We start from the raw sequence: 25,000 nt of genomic DNA on the forward strand, positions 1-25,000 counted from the left end.
AATGAAAAAAATAACTTAATTAAAGTTAGTACACGATTTTAAAAAATTTTAAGTTTAATTACTTTATTAAGTAATTTTTTTACTTTAAGTACTTTGTCTTTGTTAATATTCTCTCTCTCTCTCTCTCTCTCTCTCTCTCTCTCTCTCTCTTCTACTGTATTGTTATAATACTATACTAAACACATACAATACTATGTATATAATACTATATTATACATTTTTAATTTTTAATTTTTAATTTTTATTTCATTAAAAAACATATTTATCCTTGAATATAATAGACATTTAATTCAAGAGTATTAAAATAATATTAATGAATATGAATAAAACTGTACATGGAAAAAATAACTTTACTAAAGTATATAAAAATTTAGCTGAATGTACTTAAAAAATGTCCATAATTATTATAAAAAAGCAAGACATTACAAAAACATCAATTTCATTTAAAAAAAGAAAACATTCTTGCTGTCAAAATTAATGCTTAATTCCTTTATGGTGTTGCGTTACATTTATTAAGATCTAGTTTAGTTAAAAGGACGGCGAGGAATGATATAAAGTACACTATTCACACGCAGTCGTTCGCGTGCCTTGGTGAGATGCCACGCGCATTACTTGCGCGGTCACATTATCAGGATGAATTTACAACGTCGTTTGACGATCCGCACTTCACGGGCGGACCATAACGAACCTGTTATTGCGGAACGTAGTTACGGTGCCCACACACAGTGAGTACGATTTTAGCCAGCATCTCAACGTGCTTGGGCAACTGCTCTCTTTTTCTAAATAAACCTGAAAGCTGACAGTATTGTACGTGTTCTAGCTTTCCTTTAACGAGCTTTCGGCTAAGTTAATTACGGAATGGCAAAGACGTATCGCACGTCCGCGTATATGTAATGAAGGCAGTGATGAAAACGATCCTTTGCAAATGTAATCAACAACCTTCGATCGAAGACCGTAACGATATTCTTGCTACTTTCAAGGCTTTCCAGTAGAATACTCGTTATGAATAATCAGTTCTTTGATTACATAACATTATTTCTGCAATATTTCACTTCGTTTAATTTTACTCTTACATATTTAATTTTTATGATGACACTTGACATATAACAGGTCTTTACTTATTCAATTGATGATATTTTGTTACTTAATAATTTTGCAAATTTAATTGCGTCTCATAGATTGTGAAAATTTGAACTGTACAAACGTTTGTGCAATTCCACATTTATCCATTATTCGTCGCGAAATTAACAGCAAAATCGCGAGAGAATCGATCAGTTTTGTTCCCATGATATTAATGTTATTTAAATTGATATTAAATTTTAATGCTTTTGAATATTTAATTGAATGGCGATGGATGAAACTTTACAATGCGTTCATTTTCAATCCATTTTGTCAATAATTGTCTACATTCGCATCTAAAGACAGTTTTATTTCACGCGCGATAATTAATCGAATATTTTCTCCATTAATGGAAAAACGTGCTATATCATGTGCAACAGATCTTTCCTGTAACAGTAAACGAAAAAGAGGCTAAAGAAAGTTAGCTACTAGGAGTTGCCTGGTATGTGGGCACACGTGTTTAAAACGCTTTCGTCAACTTCTCGATTTCGCCAAAATATACGAAAAAGGACTCACATATCCGTTTCCGTTCATAAAGACGTTCACAGCGGAACTGCGCAACGTCGCTGTCAGAACGAATCTTCTGGTATAGTCCTTTCTTTAAATTTATTTCGTGGAAAACTAAGAATACTAATGATGACAATAATTAGCTCATTTCTATTACAAAATTAATTAGAAGAGGTCAAGCGAATGTTTTCCAATAATGGAAAACATAAAATATTGATAAGTTATTTAAAATAAAATAAATTAAACGAAACAAAATAAATAGCTTGTACCTTCAAGAATAAATGTGTTTCAGTACTTACAGAATTATTCAATTATATAAAAAGTATTTTATTTTACCAATATCAATATTGACTGTTGATCTTTCCTAATAATAATGATAGCGCATATTTAATAATTTATTTATTTAAGAAGATGCAGTTAATATTTATATTAATAAATACAGAATAATTATAAGACAATTAGAAATAAAGAAAGATGTCATGCACACAAAAAAGACGATTGAAGTATCTAACAATAAGAATAGTTAGATATATATAAAAGAACTAAAAATAATTAGGACGCTAAAATTGCTAGAATATTAAAACTTTCGACAGCAATACTCATTATGCTTAAGATTTCCACATTATTATTTTTATTTATAATCCAAGAAAATTATTTTCAGATTTGTATCTAACTAAATTTTTACATACTTCAGTAAAATCATTCTTTTTATAGCAAAAGATAAGTTTATCACAATTAAATTCGCGCGAGAGACTAAATTCGGCCAGAATCGCTTTTCCTCGTCATATTCTATCCTGTTTTTGGTACCTTAAATCTTCGACTACAACTCATAACCAGCTAATGATTTGACTTCGAAGTCGGCAACCGAGATTAATTCAGCCCTTCGAACACCTACGTAGAAATGGAAGACGGTAATCCGACACCCGGTTGTCAGCCCTGCAGGAAACAGACCGGGAGACCATAGAGGATGAAGAGAAGGAATGAACGCGAGTATACAAGAGAGTGACGAGCAGTATAACTCGCGAATATCAGTTTCGGAATTCGCTTACGTCGATATATTTCATCGTCGCGCGAATCGTAAAGGAGCAAACGTCTTCCGCTTGGTGCATGTCTAGTTTACGACGTATTATAATGATCGACGTCGGCACGCACCGGACCATCTCGGAGATGCCATGCTGTCGCGACCGGCGTTAATGCTCTCCGGAGAGCGCGTTTTATTTCACGATCTCGGCACAGCCGAACATATCGAACAGCGTTTCGAATTAGTTGGCTCGAGTCGCACTCTCCATAGTCCTTGTATCCTACAATCAGTGCGCGATGATTGCTTTCGATTTGATCCGATTTCGAGCAGCGACAAGGATGACGATGATCGGGGGAGAAGAGGGCAGCGAGGTCGGGCAGTTGCATTTGCACGCTCCATAAACGATTAATACGCTCTCTCGTCACGTCCCACGTGTCGGATGACGGCGACGCAACGCGCGAGAGTATATTATATACATTCTCTGCGCGAGGAACGCTCTCGCGAGAGATCGACCGCTCTCTCTCCGCGACAGGAAGGTTCTTCCCCTCCGGCTTCGCTTGCACGAAGTGTTCCCGTGCGAATATTATGGGCGTGATGGGCTCGTTCTCGGTCATGACACACTCATTGACTATGGATATACCTTATACTTATCATACTTATAATCTCCATATTCATTAAGATGACATGCATGCATTATATGTAATCAGATTAATTATTTTATTAAAAATTATAATGTAAAAGTAAAACGAATTAAAGAAAGAGGGGATTTGTGTCAAATTTTACAATTTTTATTGATTTCTTTAGTCATTTATATTATTATGAAAAGGGTAAAAAGCTCAAGTATTACGAAAAAATTAAAAATATAGATTATTCTCCACATCTTTGTAATTAAAATATATGAATACACAATCTCATGTTGTTTTGTAAAAAAATCTTTTATTGTGTTCATTTAATAATCGTTTTATTATTAATCATATAGATGATATCGAACGTGTACACTTTCTATTTGTTTAAAAAATATAGAATTCATAAAATGAAAACATGATTGTAGTTTATGTGGTTTCTTTTTTTATAATACTCGTATTGATATTTTGTATAGGAATAGTACGCTAAATAACTTACCTTTCCAATTCAGTTCCCTTTAATTCTTCTATGTATACAATTATTCTTACAAACATTTATCTCAAGTAATACAAAAAAATTATTTTAAGACAATTAATTTGCTAATGATTGTAATTATATCGTAAAATTAATATAAATCTGAAAATATCAAATATAATTGTCCATTACTTTAAAATTAAGATTGACGGGCGGAATATCTCTCACGGAAAAACATAAGCAGAGTAAGAAACAATATCATTAACAATTACAAATTGATGTCTTCAGATCGCGATTTCGCACGTAGATCCCTAGTCTTAAAACAGATTCGGTCGATCCCGAAATAAATGTCGCCGAAAGCGACATACATAACGAGGATGCAGAAGGTTGTTAAATGGTACCAACGAGGGGGAAGTTGTGGTACGCCATTAACACCAATTGTGGTTTCATCAATTTTCATCCGGGCGGCTTTTGGACCGGTACCGAACAGCAAAGGTGTCAAGCGTGACACTCGGCAAAGCGACGATTTTCGGTCAGCCACGTTTACCAGCTGCGCTCCATGATGTATCAAGGACAGTCACGACTATTTCGTGAGCGGACGCGTGTTACAGTCAATAATTACTGCAGCTTTGTGTGGTCCCGAACATAGCTTATACAGTGCCAAGACTGGCTTCGACTAAACTGCGTATTATTAAAGCACATATAGCACGTGTATACATTTACGCTAATATAGATATACGCTGTATACCTATAGTATAAAATCAGTAATTTGTTAGCAGTAACTTATACCAGTCACTCAATACCGATATCAATTAATTAAAATGTTTATTTTAATTGATCAATATTAATTTATTAACGATAACTAAGTACTTGCGAAACTATATTGTAGATTGTTGATATACATTATGAGAATGTATGACATTCAGGGAAAGAATGATTGCACTGAATTTTTAGATACCAAAGTATCTAAAAGTTTAAGTGATAGATCTGAAAATAATTTGATTGAGTTGAGTATCAAAATATTTATATAGAATCATTCAAATAATGCTGGAAAAAATTTTAATATCCTATGTTTGAACGTTCTATATATTATTTTGATTTTAATTCAACAAAATATATTTTCAGATCTGTGTCTAATTTTTAGATATTTCATTAAATCATTCTACTACCCATATTACAATCGTAAAAATAATTGTTACGGTGGCGCTATGAAAGCATATTTATAAAATTATCACGCACGATTCAAAGTGTCAATTAGTAATTCCATGAATAATAATTGACTTAAGTATTAATTAACGCGTACGTCAAAGAATTTTCAAGTTACTGAGTCTCGGTTGCATCTCAATATTTCGCCAGTTAGTTCCTAACGATAAACAACAAACTACTTCGTGCAACGGTCCTCCATATCTTTCGCACGTTACCGCGTTACTCCTCGGCGTCAAAGACGACGGTAATTGCGCCTCCTGCGCAATATACGTTGCTTACGAATCTCTTAATTAATTCGTGCCACGACCTGCTCGGGAATTACTTTCACATCGCCAAACGCGCGCATCCTTATCGTTCTCTCGCTCCCGTGACTCCTCTGGAAACTCGTCATCTTCTTCTCTCCCCTCGTACTTGGCATCCTTGCAACGTTCTTGCTTCCGTCGAACGACTTCGTTTAGCGAAACTTGCTGCTAAAGCAAGCTTATCTAATAGTCACGGCCTCCGCACATAAATCAGGTAATATCGAACATCTAATAACTAATTAGCAACTCCGCGGCGTTCGTATATCTTTACATGACAATCAAATAGCAAGAGTATTACCGATAATAAAAGACCGATTTTATGTACCTTATATAAAAGATTTACGAAAATATGCGTAAAATCATTCCTTTTTATTAAATACCTTTTCAAAAATGAAAATAATATATTTCTGTAAAAGTAAATCGTACGACGTCGACATAGCAGAGGCAATTCGATATTCAATAAATGCGTTCGAAGAGACTCTATTAGCGCTATTTGTGTCATTCTATCCTCATTGTTTATTGGACGTAAAACAAGGATAGAATGACACAAATAGCGCTTATTGTTCCCCCGAACACATCCTATGTGTTTACATATTAGTGGTAAAAGCGTGTGCCTGAAATAGTATCGTATACGATTTAACTAAACATCGCACATCTCTGCAAAACATTACGTTTATTTCTGTTATTTTCAAACAATGCCCGCAGCAAATCATGTCGAGCAAAATTGCAATGGTTTATCATTAATCTGCAATAAGGCAGTCGCAAATTTATTTTAAAAAGTTACAAAAATAGTCGCGTATCATCGTAGTATCATAATAAAAGGTTTTGTGTGAAATATTTTTAATATGTGAAATATTTATATGTTAAATTTATCGCATTCTTGTGTTTATTAGATGTTCTTCTTTCAAAAATGATGTGGAAAGTAATATATTTCTAATATTTCTTAAAAATAAACTATATGACATAACTGGCATGGGCAATTCGTTTATTCAATTTGTGTACTGGTAGTGAAAGCGTGTGTCTGAAATAGTATCATATATGCGATTTAACCAAATGTCACGTCTCTGCAAAAATGTTACGTTTATTTCTGTTATTTTTTAACAGTATCCGCAAATCAAACAGTGTCGAGCAAAATTGAAGTAATTTATCAGCGTAGTCTACAATGCAGTCGTAAACTCATTTCGAAATCACACAAACGGTCATAACATCGACTATTGACACTTCTGATTGGCTATCGCGACCGCTCTCGCAACTTTAATTAAATAATCGTGAACAAAAGATAGTACCAATTATATATCCTGCACAAGCCATAATTGATTGTGTGAATTATGACTTTAAAATAAATTTATAATCACAATTATAGAGCGGTTAATATCACATATTAAGCATGTGAGATATTAACCTTTTATAAGGAAAATAAAGTATCATATTAGAACAATATTACCTCTCCCAAAAGTAATGTGTCTTTAAAATATTAATATATAAATTTTACATTTTCTTGCATTTCGTATCTCTCAAAATTGATTATATTTACATACAGCCAAATAATAGATCTATGATAGCATGGGACATTTCATTGCTCAGACATGAGCAATATTGCATTACTGGGATGTTTCATTTTCTAGTCATGATCTCTAATATCACAAAGCATGTATAAATATCTAATTAATTCGTACGGATTTCGCGACTACATTTTTCTCTGCACGCTGCATTCAAAGAAATAATAAATTGTACCAATAAAAATTTGTAATTAAAAAGTGGAGATGTTAACGAAAAGCGCGTAGACGCGCGTCACGTTTGGACAATAAAAATTTCGCTCTTTCCCACGATGGAACGCTAATGACCTCGAACATTCTTGCACGGTGCAACTCTCTTTCGAGACGCCGTGCTAATTTTATCCCGTTAGACTTGGTGAAGCAAGCGACACGTGGCAATATAAGTGTCTCTTGAAACTAATGAAGTATAATATACGTAATGTGCTCCATCCATACAGCGTTCTATCATAATGTTACTTTCGCGCTAGCTTTACTTCCTATACATCGAACATCGTGATGTCTTATATCAACATATACTTTCTGAAGGAACGCTCGACGAATCTTTTGATTGTGAAGCGATATCAACAATATCAATTATTATATATATTATGAAAAATATTGCACAAACGGCAAATATGAGAGTTTCCTCCTTCAAATACTTTCATGAGTACTTTCTTTTAATTTGCCTTGAATCAGGTAAAGTATTACATAAATGATTCCAATCAAATATGTATCTTCAAGTATATAAATTAGATCTGTTCTTCTCGCGAATTAATGCTATTATATCTCTCTGCATCGTCTCTCGTTGAACGAGACAAAAAGAAAACAAAAAGAATAGACGCTAGATTTTTTTCCCAGTGAGCCTGACTGTTCTAATGAGTATTGTTTTTTGCTTTCTACCTGTTACCCTCAACGAAATAGAGAAATAAGAACGTTTCAGGCCTGAGCATAGACCTTTACATAAGCTCAGATCTACAATAAGTATAGCAAGTCTTAAACCGTAAGAAATTAACCAATTACAGTCTAATGTGAGGAGAATAATCGACTATAATTTGTCAATTTCTTACGAAGCTACATCTATTGTATATCTGAGCTGACGCAACCCTGGTTCTATATACTCACAAAATGATTACAAGCTTGTTGCGGCAATCAATCTAAAGCGTCAACTTTAAGATAAGTTTAAAACAAAATGAACTTTCTACAACAAACCGTTAGTGGCGTTAATTATATCATAATGGCAAGTCAGAATTATAAGTCATAAATCTTAGAAAATTTACATCCAGCATAAATCATATTAAATCATTATATCACAATATTTCAGTCAATCACAAGGATGGTAGTTCTCAGAGAAAATAACAATACTCTATATGATTGGTCAGTTATAACATAATCTAAGTTTTAAATCATAAGAAATGGAATTTGGCCATCTTCACGCAGTCACTGACTTATTATTGCTTTATGACATACAACTGATTTGCTTACAACTCGCTCCTGCTCCTTCTAACCTATTCCTAATGGCTTATTGTAGAAAGCATTAGAGCTCAATTAATTCTCCATTTCATTTCATGTAAATGAAAGACTCTGATTGATTGATAATTCTCTTATGCTTTATACATCTGTGCCTAGCCTTTTTTAGCCTGTAAGTTAAGTTTTGAACAGACCTGCTATATACAGTAATCAATTGGTTCTGTAACTAGCATGACTTGCGCGAATATTTAACTTTTGTCGACCTCAAGAAAAATTTGGTACATTCTTCAGTTTGGTACATTCTTCTCTCAGTTGCTCACGGATCGATTCCCGCTGCCAATAGAATCTTGCCTAATGACATTTATTTTCATCGGTAGTATGATTCCCTGGGCGATGCCATAGTGTTGATACGCATCTTTTCCGTAAGCCACATTTAGTTCTTCGGCCCGTTGATTGGGTTTACTCATGTTCGATGACGAGCTCGCCGGCGAAGCAGTCGAGGGTGCGCCCGCGATACCTTGCAGCGCGTTGAAACTCTGCATTGCCAAGTGAGAAGAGGCCGACATTGTGATTTGCGTCACGATTGGAGGCGAGCCTTCGATTCGGCCAGGGAGAGCGCTATTAGGAGGCTGGGGCTCGGCTAGAGGTGCATTGCTTATTATCGACGCCGTAGGTGCTTTATCAGTTCGCGCAACCGGTGGAGCGATTGATCTTGCCGCTCGCGAAGTTGATAATATAGCAACGGAAGGATTATCCGCTCGAGTTGTCATCGGATATGAAGAGACAGACGTCTTTGTTGATGCACGTGCTGATAACGAGTCCTCCGTCATTTCCGATGTCCGTAAAACTGTTACGGATTGCGTCTTTCTCGCCAAATCGATCTGAACCTCAGCCGAACGCGTCTCTGAAAACGGCGCTGTATGAGCGCGATTTTTTCTGGCCGGGATTTGTGGGCTCATCGGTACAACTCTACCAGCACTATCCGGGATACCTGTAGTTTTAGGCGGCGATTGTTTGATGGGGACAGCAGCGATTAACTGCGCGGAAAGCGGCGATTCATCTCGAGAGTTGTTAGCATTGATCCTCGCCTGATCTTTGATGTTTCGAGTGCCGTTGGCACTAGGCACGGACGATTGAAGATTGCTCGCGGAGAAATTATTCGTTGTCGGCGATGCGAGGACATTCACCGAGGTTGCGGAAAGATCGTGAGTCTGATCACCGCCATTCCTTACGGCGGCGAGATTTGGATCACCATTGGGGAAACTGGCGAAGCGCGCGATCGTTTCTCGCTCTTCAGCTACTTGAGGAGCGAAAGGTATTTTCCTTTCGATGGGCTTTACAGGCACTCTGTTTTTCGACGCAATGCGATTCTTTGCGACCCTACTGTCTCTTCTCTTTCTAGAATTGTTCGTCGTGGCACTTGGACGTCTTTCCGGAAAATGCCTGCCTCTCATGGAGATCGATTCTGTCTCCTCGCTTCCGTTCCCATCATTGTCCTTGTCTTCATCTTCACAGAACTCCGAGTCCTCGTAAACATCAGACTCGTCCTCCTCGTTTTCCTCGACGATCGCGCTAGCTTGTATCCATTCCCTGATACGATCCTTCTTCTTCGAATGATCCACCGTTGTCTCGATCCCGTACGTCGTAAGTGTGTGGAGAAGTTGATTCTTCTCCTCTAAGGAACTGTGAAAGCTGTACATAGACGGACATAGCTCGTCCCTCTCATCGGCGCCGCCTGTAGATATAAAAAGAAATGTCGCTAAGATATCGTGACATATCGCCGATATTATCGCGATGCAATGTCAACTGACCATTCAACGCTTTTTTCGACCCCGAGTTTCGCTAGCCATCTGTCTTCTAAATATTTATTTACTTCCAACACGCTGACTGGTCGCTTGTCAATCTTCGGATCCAATAGCCTCTTGAACATTCTTTATAAAATGCCAAAATATTTATTTAGTTACGCGCTTTATCACTGTTATGGATATCCAGAGGAGGAAAAGGATTTGAAGGGTTCAACTCTCCCCGAAATTTTTCTTTTATATTTTATCTCATTATATTTTGTTTATTTTTTCAGGAAATAAAATAAAAATTATAATTTATAAAATCTTTTTTTCATTTTTTTCCATTCAAAATCAGGATCGAAACAGAGATATTCTAAATTCTCAGCTCTAAAATATCAAGAAAATTTGTTAACACAAACAATTGCTATTTATGTGATAATAAAAAATTGATAAACCATCTTCCTTCTGAAAAAATCCTCTATACGCCCATCACTATAATATAAAGCTGTATGTGTTATATAAAGATATATGTGTGTCACAACTTAAAACGTTATAAAAAATGTAAAAATTTTATGAGTTGTTTTATATTACGTTTGAATTTTTATGTAAAATTTAAATACAATTCTTTTATTGATTTCAAAGTTACTTAAAATTCTTATTATAAAATATAAATTTCTAGTCGCCGTTTTATTTATCACGAACAACACTCTTAACAATTTTATAACAATCAAAAAATAGCGCTTGAAAAGTGAATGAATAATAAACTATATCGTATGTTCAAGATGCACATTGACGTAACATTACTGCATGGCGCTTAATTTCGCGTTCTCAGATTCTCAAATGAAAACTCACTTCTGCGCCCGTGAGCTGATCAGCTGAAATAATTTCGGTTTCTTGGCGATGTTAAGCGTCGCGTTGTGCCAGTTTTGATATCTGGTGTAGCGCGGATCGTCCATCGCTGCTTTCTGCCATGGCAGGCATCCGGTCAGGCAAACAAATAGGACAATGCCGAATTGCCAGACATCGTGCGACGTACGAGCTCTGAAAGTCATCCGTCCGTCATCGTTAGAACATATATCCTCAGCGACAATGTCCGGACTACATTTCAACACTGGAAAAAAATGTTCTGATTAAAGCAAAAGAACTTAACAAGAATGACATTTTGATGAGAGCAAATAGAGAAAGTTATGATAATCAGAAATACTGTTCGATCTTTCCAAAATATCATTCTGTTAGGTCCTTTTGTTGATTTAATCAGAACATTTTTCTCGGTGAAATATCATTCATATACGTCACAATATATCAATAGCGTTTTTATATTTAACCAAAATTTTGGATATGGAATATTAAAAAATTAAAATTTCGAAATTTTTCAGAAAAGATCAGAAGAAAATAGCATAAAATTGAGTGCTCACTTTCTCTCTCATGATAAATAAAGTTATGAATAACAACATCAATGATAATAATAGTTTTGTTATGTATGTATGAACGCAACAATGATTTGAAAAAGCAGTATAATAGGTAGTAGTATGTAATACGTGACAAACTATCAAGTGCACACAACAGGCGTGGCTGCAGTTGATTTAATATCTAGCTTGAATAGTAAGTACATGCATGTAGATGCATAATAGTACAATTGTCGAATGTAAATGTTTATCTTATGTAGAGAAAATGCAAATTATTACTATTTAATAAGAAATGCTCTTGATATATTCATATTCAAATACACAATACAGTACATCGTAATTTTAATATTATTCTTGGAAATAAAATCTACCCATAACACGATGCGATCCCTGAAGAGTTACACTTTTCATTCAATTCAAAAAAATCGAGATCAAGATGGACCTGATTTTTATCCTACTTTCCCCTTTTCTTTCCAGGCCTTCAATTTTATCCTACTTTCTCTTAATCTTCTTTCTTTCTTCCAATTTTCTGCGTGCATAAATATCACGTGACAACAAAAATGAGTAATACATATAAGATCAATTACAGTATATGTATATAATTACTTGTACGTCTCATCAGTGTCGATCTGCAATACCTCAGGCGGCGAATACGGCAACCATTCGTTATGCCTTCGTACGACGGTGTTAACCCGTCTAGTCTCGCCGAAATCGCACAGCTTGATACGCGAAAAATCACTACGAAATACGAGTATATTATCGAGTTTGATATCGCGATGCACTAGTTCACGACTGTGTATATGATGCACCGCGGCGGCGAGCTGCCTGGCCACCCTCTTCGCGTGCAGCTCGCCCAACCCTGTCTCCGTCACGTTCGACGTGAGATCGCCTGAAAATCGATGACATGATAACTGAAATGTATTTTTGTGCAACGACAACGCGAATGTCATGTTCTTTGGAATGACAATCGTTTTATAAATGATATTGCACCTTGGAAAATATTTAGAGCTATTGTTTAGTCTTTTCATTGCGCGATAAAAGAAGTAAATTGCATCAACAATAAGTGCAAAATTGATAAGATTTTATATGTAATTTATATACGTAAGAATAGGACTATATAAAGCTGATTAGATATTGATAAGAGATCGGAATAGATACGAGAACAGTAGCCATGAGATAACTAATTATAGATGCTAAGTAACACATGGCAGGAAATATATCTCAAAGTCTTGTTTAAATCCCGATTGGTTCCATTTATCTTCTGCCCTAAATGTATATTTATCCGATTTTATATATAATTGTTATACTTATTCTTTTAATTAATGTATTTATAAATAAATTGTGAATTAGAGTACTTTTTAGCAATATAGATAATATTACAGATTTAATGGAATCAAAAAATATTATTTATTCAAAAATAGATTTAATTGATTTTTTTTTAATCTACGATATATTTCTTTTGCAATATAATTAAATAAATTTCCTGTATTACACGATCATAAATAATTTTGATTAAATGAAACAAAAATGCTATAACTTATTTGAATTAAACTCTGCGCCAATTTATACAGATAAGAAAATAGATTGCATAGTGGACTCAGAATTCGAAACTAAAAACTTAATGAACGGCGTCTGATTTGTGAGATGCACAAAAAGTCGTCGCGCACGTGCAAGCGAGCGTCGTAAAAAAAAAATCTCACCGAGCGGGGCGTATTCTTGACTGAAAACGTAGAAGCCGGCCGTCTCGAACGCCACGTCATAGGTGGTTATAATGTTTCTATGTGCCGACAGATGTAACCCATAATGAAATTCCCGAAAGAAGTCCGAGATGCCGGTGTACGCCTTCGGCAGGGCCTTCAGCACCATCTCGGTCTGTGTACTGCGATGCTCGGTCAGCAGGATTTTGCCGAACCATCCCTCGCCGACGATCTGCAGGATGTCGAACTCGTCGATCAGATTCACCTGTCCCAGAAAATAGTTAGCTCTCGACGCGCTGCCGCACATGACGTGGTCGTGATCGATCGAGAGTCACGTCGCTGCTTTTCGAGCTGCGAATGACGGATGAAGAGAAACCCAAACGTTCGCCAGTCGGATCGTAATGACGCTCAAACCCGAGAGACCTCGAACCTCGGGACAAAGCATGCAGCATACACGACGTCACGAGGGAAATGCAATCCCGATGGGAACGCGCGAGCACAACGATGCGTTATCCGCTGCACGCTGAATACGACGCGACGCCCGTACGGCCGACGCCGATCTCTACGCAACATCTATTTTTACTCCAACGCACGCTTCGAACGCACGTTTTCATCCCGATGCGAACCCGACATACAAGACGATTTCCCCTTAATACCGTTTCGTTGAACCACATATCTCTATTTCGATTAAACAGAATCTATCCAGACTATAGAGAATCGAATAAAAGCTTCGAGTTTTTACTTGAGAAATTGAAATTACTTTTTATTTTGATATGCTATATAATAGAACATTTTTTTTATGTTTGCACGCATTCTTTTTTGTAATTTAGATAATGTAACCCTAATTAGAACAAAAGTTCATACGAACTTCAAAAATTGTAACTTTATAGAAAATGAACGAAAATTAAATTTAAGTTAATAAAGAGTTTTAATACCCATAGCGAAAAATCACATTCACATCACTATATTCACGGAAAATTGAAAATTCAAAATAAACTCACAATAATTATGGATAATTTGCGATATTACTATGAAATTATTAAAAAGGTCGCAGTAATATTATTATTGTCTGTACATGTTATAAGTAATGTCACAATGAGATGTAATTTTTATCACATTGCAGATTCATATGACGTCATTCAATGACGTCACAGCGATATCATACCTGTGAGAAAGCGGACATCTGCACGTCACCATGACTTTATTATGATAGTATTGTGACATTACTTATAACTTTTGCTATAGGAAATAGCTTAAAATCTCTACTTTCAAAACTGTGTCTTTTAAATTTCTGTGAATTTGATAATTTTAAAATTTTCCAGTGAAATGAATCTCAAATTCTATTTAATTTCTGTGTCATCAAGAATGTAATTAAAGCTATATGATTCAATATTAGAGATACAAAGTCACTAAGTGATCCAACAATGACGAGTCATGGTCGCAAATGTCGTCTTCGTCGGATTCTCTGTTAGAGAAACATTGGTGCAATGCCAGGCAAAAGAATGGTCGTTAGTTGAACGAACATAATGAAATGCTGCTCGTTCGCGAATCCTATTTCTGGATCTCAATGTCTCGAAACTGGAAAAGCTCTGCGTGTGACTACCGCAGCCATTGTTTAGGCTTTATTCTCGAGGAAAGCGCAAGAGACTTTAAAGAAATGCCTTAGCTGACAAAGGAAAATCCAATTGTGACCGGTTTTCGTGAAAAAAAATAGAAGAAAAAACACGGAAAGAAAGGCATTACCTTCTCGAGCTCGAACTCTCGTATTCTGTGAATGGATCCTCCGATCGCCTTCTTCATTCCACTCATCTCGATAATTTACAGTTATAATTTTTTCACCGAGAATAGATGTTCTGGTTCGACGCACGGACTCAATTGCGATGACTAGACGTTACATATTCCCGTATCGCTCATAAATCTCACAGTATCGTCGGTCATCGTCCCGAAAAAGTTCCGCTCTTCAAAATGTATCCAATCCTGTAAAACGTTTGATTGATGTATGAGACTGATCATACATCATCATCGTGATGAAAGGAGTATAAACATAAATAGAAATAATTATGTTACGGCGAATGTTCGTGTTATACGAATTACATGCATGCGTCGGTTAATTCATGTGCACGATAACAACATGAAAAGGATTCCAACGTTATGGTAGTAATATATATGGTAAGAAGTAGGACGCGATGGAAATCAGACGAATATACTTCGCCGTAAAATGAGAGTCTAACGACGCGACATTTCTGACGGGAGACGTTAACGGCATGAAATCGTTATTCTGCAAGTGTGTGTTGTCGATACAGCCGGATGCCGGCTAGTATTTTTGTGCCGTGTACAATTATTGCGCAAGGCGAATGTGGTTGCATGCAAATTTCACAAGGAATGCACACGATATATATATATATATATATACATGATTTGGCAGATTGCACCCATCGACAATAGATACAAGATGAACGTTTCCGAAACATTTCTAGCAAATGGAAAGCGACACATGCGATCCTTTTGACGTAATAAAGACGTTACATCATTCGTGAATAATAAATCGATATTCTGGATTTCCCTCTTGTCATTTTTCATTTGCTCAATAAAAATAAGCGCGTGTCTTTCTTTTCTCGTCAAGATATACGTATCATATTATCCAAACAGAACAACAAACGTCAAAACGATGTTAAAATAAATCATAGATTTAAAAGTAACTTCTTGTAATCATTTTAAAGCTATTTTGACGTCATTTTGGTATCATGGTGACGTCAAAATGACTCCAAAATGATCACTAACAGCATAAATTTTTTAATCATTTGCGATTTATTTTTGTTGTATTTTGCTTGGAGAGAAAAATGTAAATTTTAAATGATTGTTTGAATAGCACCAATATAATATTTACAGAAAATATAATATTTACGGAATATTTAAATAAAAAGGTATAATAATTAAATTAATAATTCTTGTATCAAATAAACATATTTGCATTTAGTAAATATTTAACACTAGCACTATTCAAATATTTATTAAAATTTCGTATATATTTTTCTCTCAGAGTATGTACAAGAATTGGACAATGTTGTAAAATTTAAAATGTCAGACATTTATGATTTCTTGATTTTGAAAAGGCAAGATTTAATTAAATCCATTTTATGCCAGTTCCTATTATGTAGATTAACTTTAATCTTATTGCCGTTTAACTTACTTTTTATCTTATTACAGTTTAACTTACTTTTTATCTTTTTCCAGTTCAAAAAATTAGAAAAGGCTAAAGTGTAAGTTAAATCAAGATAAATGTAAATCTCTACATTGATAAAAATAAACATTATTCAATTATTAATTCGACAAACGAAATTCTTAATTGTTGCCAGACTATCGTATAAAGGTCTCTCTCCGTTCTCTCTTTCTTAAAAATGCTTCCATATGATATAATCGAGAAAACATGCGGCAAGCAGCCAATAAATGCATTTTATTCAAATCGTATTCATATCGGTGAACGGTTGATGGAACTTGTGAATCGGTCTCCCGTTGTTATTTATGTAAGCACCGTTCACGATTCACGGAAACACGAACACTCACAGCACGGGGTTGTCCATGCAAATTTACAGATCGCGTGCACCACCCCGCTTCAGTAATCCGTCCGCATGCCACACTGGGATTCGAGGAAGCATTTGGAGCAGTGAAGACACGAAGGAGCACAATTAATACCACTGAGAAAGCGCGTGTCTTCGTCTCGGGAGGACACATCTGCTGATGAAATTCGCAAAAAACGTCGATACTCGCGTCTGGAAAATCTACGTTGAGAGATTAAGTCGGTATCGTTTTCTCCCTCTCGCAAATCGCGCAAATCGAGCGGCCACGCACCTCGAATGATCTCACAACTGGTCTACCGTGTTCGGTGCACTGTTTGCCTGTCTGCAGTATTTATAAAACGCTAACCGGAAAGCGCGGTTGGCGAGCTGATCTTGGCGTCTTGCCGGCTTGCCCGCGCATCCATCACCTCTTCCTAAGGGCGCGCACCATGTTGCGATTATTGTGAATCTAACTCCATGCCATCAGGATTTGAGCTCGCACCAACGAATATTTTATAAATATATTTTTCTCTCAGAGTATGTACAAGAATTAGGCAATGTTGTAAAATTAAAATGTCAGACATTTATGATTACTTGATTTTGAAAAGGCAGGATTTAATTAAATCCATTTTATGCCAGTTCCTATTATGTAGATTAACTTTAATCTTATTGCCGTTTAACTTACTTTTTATCTTATTACAGTTTATCTTATTACTTACTTTTAAGTAATCAATTTTAAGTAATCAATTATATATTTCATTTTTTTAACAAGTTTTTAACTCTGAATAAAAATTTAAAATCATATTTTAAATAGATAAGAGCTTATTTATCATCGAAGCTAAATCCTAATTAATTTGTTGACATTGTCTTATGTATATATCATTTTTCAAGTTATACGGATGCAAGACATTTACATTAAATAATAATAAATATTAAACTGATATATTCATGCAGTAATAAATATTAAAATAGTAATTTTTTGTGATGAGCAATTTAAAAAATCATAAACTGTGATTTATGTTTTATTTATGCGCAAAAGTAACTGCTTTATGTAAGGTCGAAGAATGAAATAAAAATGGAAATTATTTCTCATGATGTCATTCAAGCAGTCTTTTGTATTATTGTGAAATGTGTAACGTGTGATAACAGTGAGATTAGTTATTGCTATATAATTCTAATAAAAAAAACGTTTACGTTTTATACTTGATATCAACACTTTCGATAGTATTGTTAATAAGTGATTATTATATATGTATACGCAAGTATGACTAAGTATGTATTGATAAACAGTATCATCAAGTACTTTCAACGCTTTATTGATAATTCTAGCGCACAAAGGTTAATTTTTACTGGTTTTCCTATGAAGAATGTGAGAATGTAAATAAATTCTCCATGATATTTCATGTGTACGAAAAATTACCATATCGTTTACGCCACAGTTTTTGTATATCATCGGTCTATTTATTTTACATCGCATATGTACACATTTAATATAAATTTACAAGCGTGCAATAAAATTAAATATTCATCACGCATCGCCCGAAATGTATGACGTTGTATAACTCCAAAATCAACATGTCTGGATTTGTGATATTATCAAATCGGTAAATCTGATTTCGTCGAATTCACATTAATTCCTATATATATCATTGTAAAAATAATTCTTGGATATTTTTTAACAGACAATTTGATGAATGTTAATCATTTTTAAAAATCTCATGAGGTCATCATATAAAAATTATCTTTATTTGTAAAATCAATTATTCCGATTTTAATTTTATTTAGATACGAGATGTATACATGAAAAATTTAGACGAGTAAACATTTCAAGGAACATCTTTTCGAAGAAACATCATTTTATCGTCGCATATTTAGATTACATCAAATGCATTTTAATGACTGCACTATATTCAACACCATCTTACGACATCATGCGGAGATAGACAGAACATCATCAAAAGGGATTAACCGACGGAGAACGTTACCACAGTTTTTCATCCATTTCCATCTAAAATTATAACATGACATTTTCTACATTTCCTTTCTTTTCTTGTCATGTTCTTAAAATATTTACACATTTCAATAATGACAAATATATTGAAAAACGCAACTAATCAACTACATCACAATAAATCTGAATTCTCAATAAAAATTCTAATATAACATACTTATACATTTAATTACATATATAACAATGTTTGTTTGATCATTTACAAGACAATACGAAAATTCATAACATCAGCAAAAAATTTATCTTGAAAAAATCATTGTGCAGTAACGCCCTCTCGAATACTGCAACTACAGCAAAAATCCGATAGTATTACTTGATGGTATTATTAATAAAATATTTATTTTTTTTTAATTTTTTATATATATTATTATTTTAATTACTATTTTTATTATCGAAAAAAGAATAAAATTCTCGAAGATCATGAATAATTTAAAGACAACTGTTCTCTTGACGCGTATTCGACAAAAATTTAAATATTTAATGCAAAGTTGAACATGAGATGGGAAGGAAAAAAAATTAAGAGAAGATTTCATATATTTGTATCTTAATCGCGCTTTCTTATTTACATTTCTACATCAAGATATATATATTCGCATTCCAGATAAATAAGAGAGTAAAAGAATTTAGTCGTATGTCATAAATTATGAATTTTTTTTCTGAAAAGTTTTGAAAAGAATTCATTTTTGCAATTAAAAATGAACTCAAAATTGATAACATATTGCAATTAATTATTTTTTAATTCTTTTTAAATTCTCTGTGCAATCAGGGATATACAATTTTTTTGGAGGAGAGGGATTATGACACAAAAAACTTAAGCAGTAGAACGTAAATAATAAGCGAATTGGCAAATCACAGTAGAGATCGTAAAGTTATAATTAGTAGCAAATCCAACATATTTTGATTTCTTTACAGCTGCTTATACTTTCATCTTACTGCTTAAATTTTTTGTGGGCTAATAATCATATCTAGGCTGTATTTCATTGTAAATATCGAAAAACTACAGTATACTTAACGTAAACTGTAGATTAATTTTCAATATTCACAGTGAATATAACGGAATGCAGTCTTGATAGCAGTATTCATAATCCGATTCTTATTTGAAGACCGTCTTAAATAATATCTTCAGATGCTAATACAACCTTCTGGTTGATTCCATGACATTTTAAGGCAATTTCAAATATAAGAATCAACTATGGATGCTTTCCATTTGATAACACAAGTCAACACAAGTCGACACAAGCGTCGTTCTATTCTTCTTGACATTCAGAGAGTAATAAAGAGAATAATAAAGATAGAACGTGTGTCGACTTGTATCAATTTGTGTTATCAAATGGAAAGCACTCTATGAATATCGATTTTTTTAATCGAGGAGATTTCGATTGAACACTCGGCCAAAAGCTTCGTAGTTCGCGCCATCGTGATTCACGATAGTGTCCGAGTCCGCAACAAGATGGCAGTCGTGGCGGACGACCGGCTGGCGCTGGGAGCGCGCGTCCAAAGTCAGGAGTATCGTGTCGTCGACTCAGTCGAGAGTACAAATACGTTACTACAGAGAGACGTTCCACCACGTTCCATAACTTTCTCATGTGTCACCGCGTCGCGGGTGTGTGTACGCCCGTCGTCATCTCATAGTGTCGTGTTTTAACGCCGTCATCCGAGAGGGAGGAAAATAAAAGAAAGCTGAGATCCAGTACCAGTACATCGTCGTAACGTCGATCGCGGGGAATTCCGCGATCCCGGATCTTGCGCGCGATCGCGAGAGTGCGACGACTTCATCCGAGAGAATAACGGAGAAACGGTCAAGCGGGCGACGCGACGTACGTAGAGGTACGCTCTCCTATATACGTGCATGCTGCACGTTCATGCATGTGCTTGCACGCGCGCGCGCGCAATTGTAGCGTGAGGAAGCGAGACAGACGGTGGCGGATCGACGGAGAGGAGTGAAAGAGTCGGGCGGAGGAGGAGGCGAGAAAAAAAGTGGGAAGTGTGTCGCGCGCTCGCGGCGCACCGTCGTCATCGAGGAAGGTGCCCGGAAGTCGCCTACTGCACGCGCGACTGCTGCGCGCCGACGAATAGACAAATAGACAAAGAGAAAAAAGTTACCGCGGGTGGGCGAGGTAGTTCCCGACATAGAAAGAGCGAGAGAAAGAGAGAGAGAGAGAGAGAGAGACACGAGACGAGATCAGAATACAGAGTACTACGAAGTGGAGGAAGGCACGGTTGCGTAAAGAAAGAAGAGGTGATCCATCAACAAGAACACAAGAGTTTCGCATCCCGCGAGACAGAGAACGTATTAAGGGAGAAAAGAAAAGAGAGAAGAGAAAAGAGTGGGAGAGGCGAGAGGATTGCGTCGCGGACGGTGGAATGTACGAAGCGATCGAGCGGTGCCGTGTAAACACGCGTCTCGAGTGAACCGGAGCGGCCCACCAGCGACGTTCGATTCGATGTCGTTGGCTTCCTTGTCGTCGTCACCGTCGCCGTTGTACGGCAGCCCCGACGGTTCGCGTCGTAGAACTTGTGCGGGAGGAGCAACCGGGAGCAACATCTGTGGCATCGATCATCGTCGCCGCCGGCACGGCAGACACGCGTAAATGAATCCACATCACAAATGACGGTGGGCGGACCGGGCAGACTAGCGAGGTGCTGGCTGGACTCGTCGTCGTCGTCGTCGTCGTCGTCGTCGTCGTCGTCGTCGTCGTCGTCGTCGCCGTCGTCGTCGTCGTCGTCGTCGTCGCCGTCGTCGTCGTCGCCGTCGTCGTCGTCGTCGTCGTCGTCGTCGCCGTCGTCGTCGCCGTCGTCGTCGTCGTCGTCGTCGTCTTCGTCGGTTTAACGGACAAAAAGGTGAGCTTTTTTTCTTTTGATCTCTTGGTACACCTTATTTCTCTCGTCTACAAGTCTCTAGTGGACTCTTCTGTAAAAATGGCTTCAGACGTTCTACCGTTTGCAATTGTTTTATTGTCCCTAAGCGGTTGTTGCACCGTACGATGTTGCTCCCGATAAGATAATTTTCACGCGATTATGTGTTGATAGCACATCACTCAACTGACCATTTCTAAACGCGTCGCAACGATGGCTGGAGTTCTGATCGCGACATGTTATTCCGACTACGTCGTAATTGATATTTCTTGGATGCTAATTTCCACAAACTTGTTTTTAAGTTCATTTCTATCACGTCTAAAGTTAGTACAAAGTGACAACAACGCCTTACATTTCGTCATCAATTAATTTGATGTATCGTATAATTATTGGATGAGATTTTTTTTGGCAACTTAACATTACATGACACTTTATTTTTCCTTTAATTTGGCTTTGACTTTATTTGATTTTATTTGATTTGACGAACCTTACATATCGCTCGTTTGCTACAACTGACATAATTGTGATAAAAACTGCGATTTTTTTGCTTGCAGAAAAACGGAAACATAAAGAAAAAAAGGGAAGAACATATTATTTCTGTATACCCAAATTGCATTTCAAAAATAATATTACAAAATTTTAAAATCAAACCATTGAAATTCAAATCAAATTTCCATCATTACCATTTTTTTTCTGAAAAACTTTGTTTTTTAATTATGTGTTGCAAATGAACGATATATCTTCTTTTCATGAAGTGAATTAAAGTATATTATTCATTTGCTACAACAATAACACAACTAAAAACAAAGTCCTTAAAAAAAAGTTTTAACAGATAGATCTTTATCTATCTATAAATTTTGTCTTTTTTTACTGTCAAACAATTAACTTATTGTTAGTGTCATGCTAACATCACAGTTGAAAACAGTAAATCTATTAAATTGAAAATTGCATTTTAAAATCAATTTATTACAAAATTTTATCAAAACGTAAAAATGTATTTATAGATAAAACTTCTGAAAAACTTTGTTTACTCTTTATCTCTAGGTGGATAAAGATCTATAGATAGATCTTTATCTACCTATAGATTTCGTCCTTTCTCTCTCAAGTGATTAACTTAGTGCCAATATTACAGTTATAAAGAGCAACCTTATTGATCGCATCTTACCTTAATTATTTGTGAAGATGGTACCGCTTTTATAATTCACATACATTTGTGCTAATCGCGTCAAAGAAGGTGCACGTTATCAATGCAGCATCGAGACTTTTAATTTCTATTACATTTTTATCGTGAGAGGAAAAAAATAGTTCAAGGTAAACGTCTATTTCTCTAACCGAATGACTCCCCGCCCGCAATGATTCTCGCAATGCAGCTTCAAAAGAACCTCGATGCATATCGATTGCATAACAGTTACGTTGCCGGTAGTGTCTTGCCAATGTACTTATCAATAAATAGCATGCCAATCGTTTGTATAGACACTATATTTACGACGTTATCGTGCGATAATATCGATCGTGCAGAGGAACCATTCCGGGAGTTTGTCCTCCGAAGAGATATTTGGGTGGGTCCATCGTTGTATATCTGATAAATTCGCAACGTATGGTGGTCCAGCGATCTCTTAAGAGTTCGAATGGGTAAACACAGTACGAGCGCAATGTAATATTATTCCAAGGAGCTTCTTTGTCTCTTTTATCGAATACATATATTCTCTTATCGCTTTATATCGTGTACATTGTGAGATGAAACAATAAGTTTCTCCGGGGACTAATCGATTACCGCTTTACAGAAACTTGGTACTTCCGAGATTATAGATCTAGCAAGCTTCTTTTGGAAAATGTTGAATTGAATGCGATAAAAAAAATTGAATGAGACATTATGATTATGACTCATTATCTTCAAAGAGATTTATTCTCAAAAAGAATAAAGAACAATAATAATTTTGTATTTTATTAAATTTGCCAAATGTTAATGAAATGTTTATGAATATTTCATAATTTTATTGTCCGGGGAGAGGATAATAATGTTGCGCAACACGATAATACGAGATTAGGGGAAGAAAGGATTTTTAGTTAAATATATATTCATCACTGAGTATAAACTGTTTTTAATATTTATTTTTGTTTAATAATAATGGTAATAGCTATTGAGGCTATTACAGAAACAACAATTGTCAATGTATTTATTTTATCAGCATCAATAAATAAATCGTATATTTAATCATCTATTATTTAATGCAAATTAAATAAATTTTAATTTAAATAAATTTTATTTATTAGGCTCAAAGAATTCTAACGAAGCACATTTTATGAGCACTCTGTGCAACTCTTCCTCTTCTTCTCCTTTTTTTTTAAATTGTAATTCTGCAAAAATATTTCGATTACATTCTTTCATATAAATTAACAGTTGGCGTTTGAATAGTCTGATAAAACTGAATACATGAAACAATTACGTAGCAGAAATTACTTTGCCAGAAATTACAATTCGCGTAAATCCGCAAAAGTGGAGCACAATGGTCCTGAATTTAATTAATAGCGATAACATCGTGTATAAACACTTATCGAATATAAATGTATATAAACATGTACTTATCGAATATAAAAATTAATAATATCAAATTTAAACAATATAATTGTATTAGAATATTTGATGTTGATACTTAAATATTCGATTAATTTTTAAATTAGATACGATATTTCGGAAACGTAGAAAATAGAAAAATATAGTTTTTGATATCTTCTCTGTGATTTTTCCAATAATTCTCATTTCACAGTAATTGATATCCAATAAAATCGTAAAAAAATAATCGACGTCACGCGGAACGTCAAGGAAAATAGAATTTTATTTTCCTCGAAATTTTTTACGAATATCACGCATGTAAAGAAATTAATGTGACGCAAGATTATTGATTGATACATGAATGATTACATCTCAATTATACGTTGCTCAATAATAATTACAATAATACAATATGTCATTGTCGTACAAGTTGTCGTAAAATGTTTGCCTCTTTTATTATTTTATCATCAACAATGTTTGTTAGCTATAAAGATAACTTATGTTTACACTGAGAAAAATTGCTAGTTGAAAATGAATGAACTAGTAAATTCTGATCGTATCAATTAGAATTCCGGTTGTCATGATTGAACATTTGATTATCTCGAGTAGAATTAAAACAAAGTTGACTATAAATTTCTGATTTTTCCAGAATTCCAATTAATACAATGAAACTCTTGTTTCAATACAATTAGGAATAATTTAACTGAATTTAAAATCAATATTTGTTTTGTCTGTCTGAACAAAAAAATAATATTTTTAAGATATTTTCGAGAGGATAAAAAATATGAATAAATTTGTTAATGGCGTTTCTTTTAATTCATCGTTGTTTGATATTTCTCCCATTTTCTTATATCGACGAGACTTATTCGAAGAAAGTTTA

At 35.1% G+C, this 25,000-nt stretch overlaps 1 protein-coding gene across 1 annotated transcript; it reads right to left on the minus strand.

Annotated features, from left to right (window-relative positions):
• Positions 1 to 8,563: 8,563 nt before the first annotated feature.
• On the minus strand, positions 8,564 to 14,951 carry LOC105619155. Its single transcript, XM_012200688.1, has 6 exons — positions 14,886 to 14,951; positions 13,146 to 13,407; positions 12,052 to 12,334; positions 10,892 to 11,080; positions 10,070 to 10,186; positions 8,564 to 9,992 (listed from the first exon to the last, which is right to left on the minus strand). The coding sequence occupies exons 1-6, from the start codon at positions 14,949 to 14,951 to the stop codon at positions 8,564 to 8,566; spliced, it is 2,346 nt and encodes a 781-aa protein (XP_012056078.1).
• Between the last annotated feature and the right edge of the window lie 10,049 nt (positions 14,952 to 25,000).

The sequence above is a fragment of the Atta cephalotes genome (assembly GCF_000143395.1).
Source record: "Atta cephalotes unplaced genomic scaffold scaffold00002, whole genome shotgun sequence".
Classification (NCBI taxonomy): Eukaryota; Metazoa; Arthropoda; class Insecta; order Hymenoptera; family Formicidae; genus Atta; species Atta cephalotes.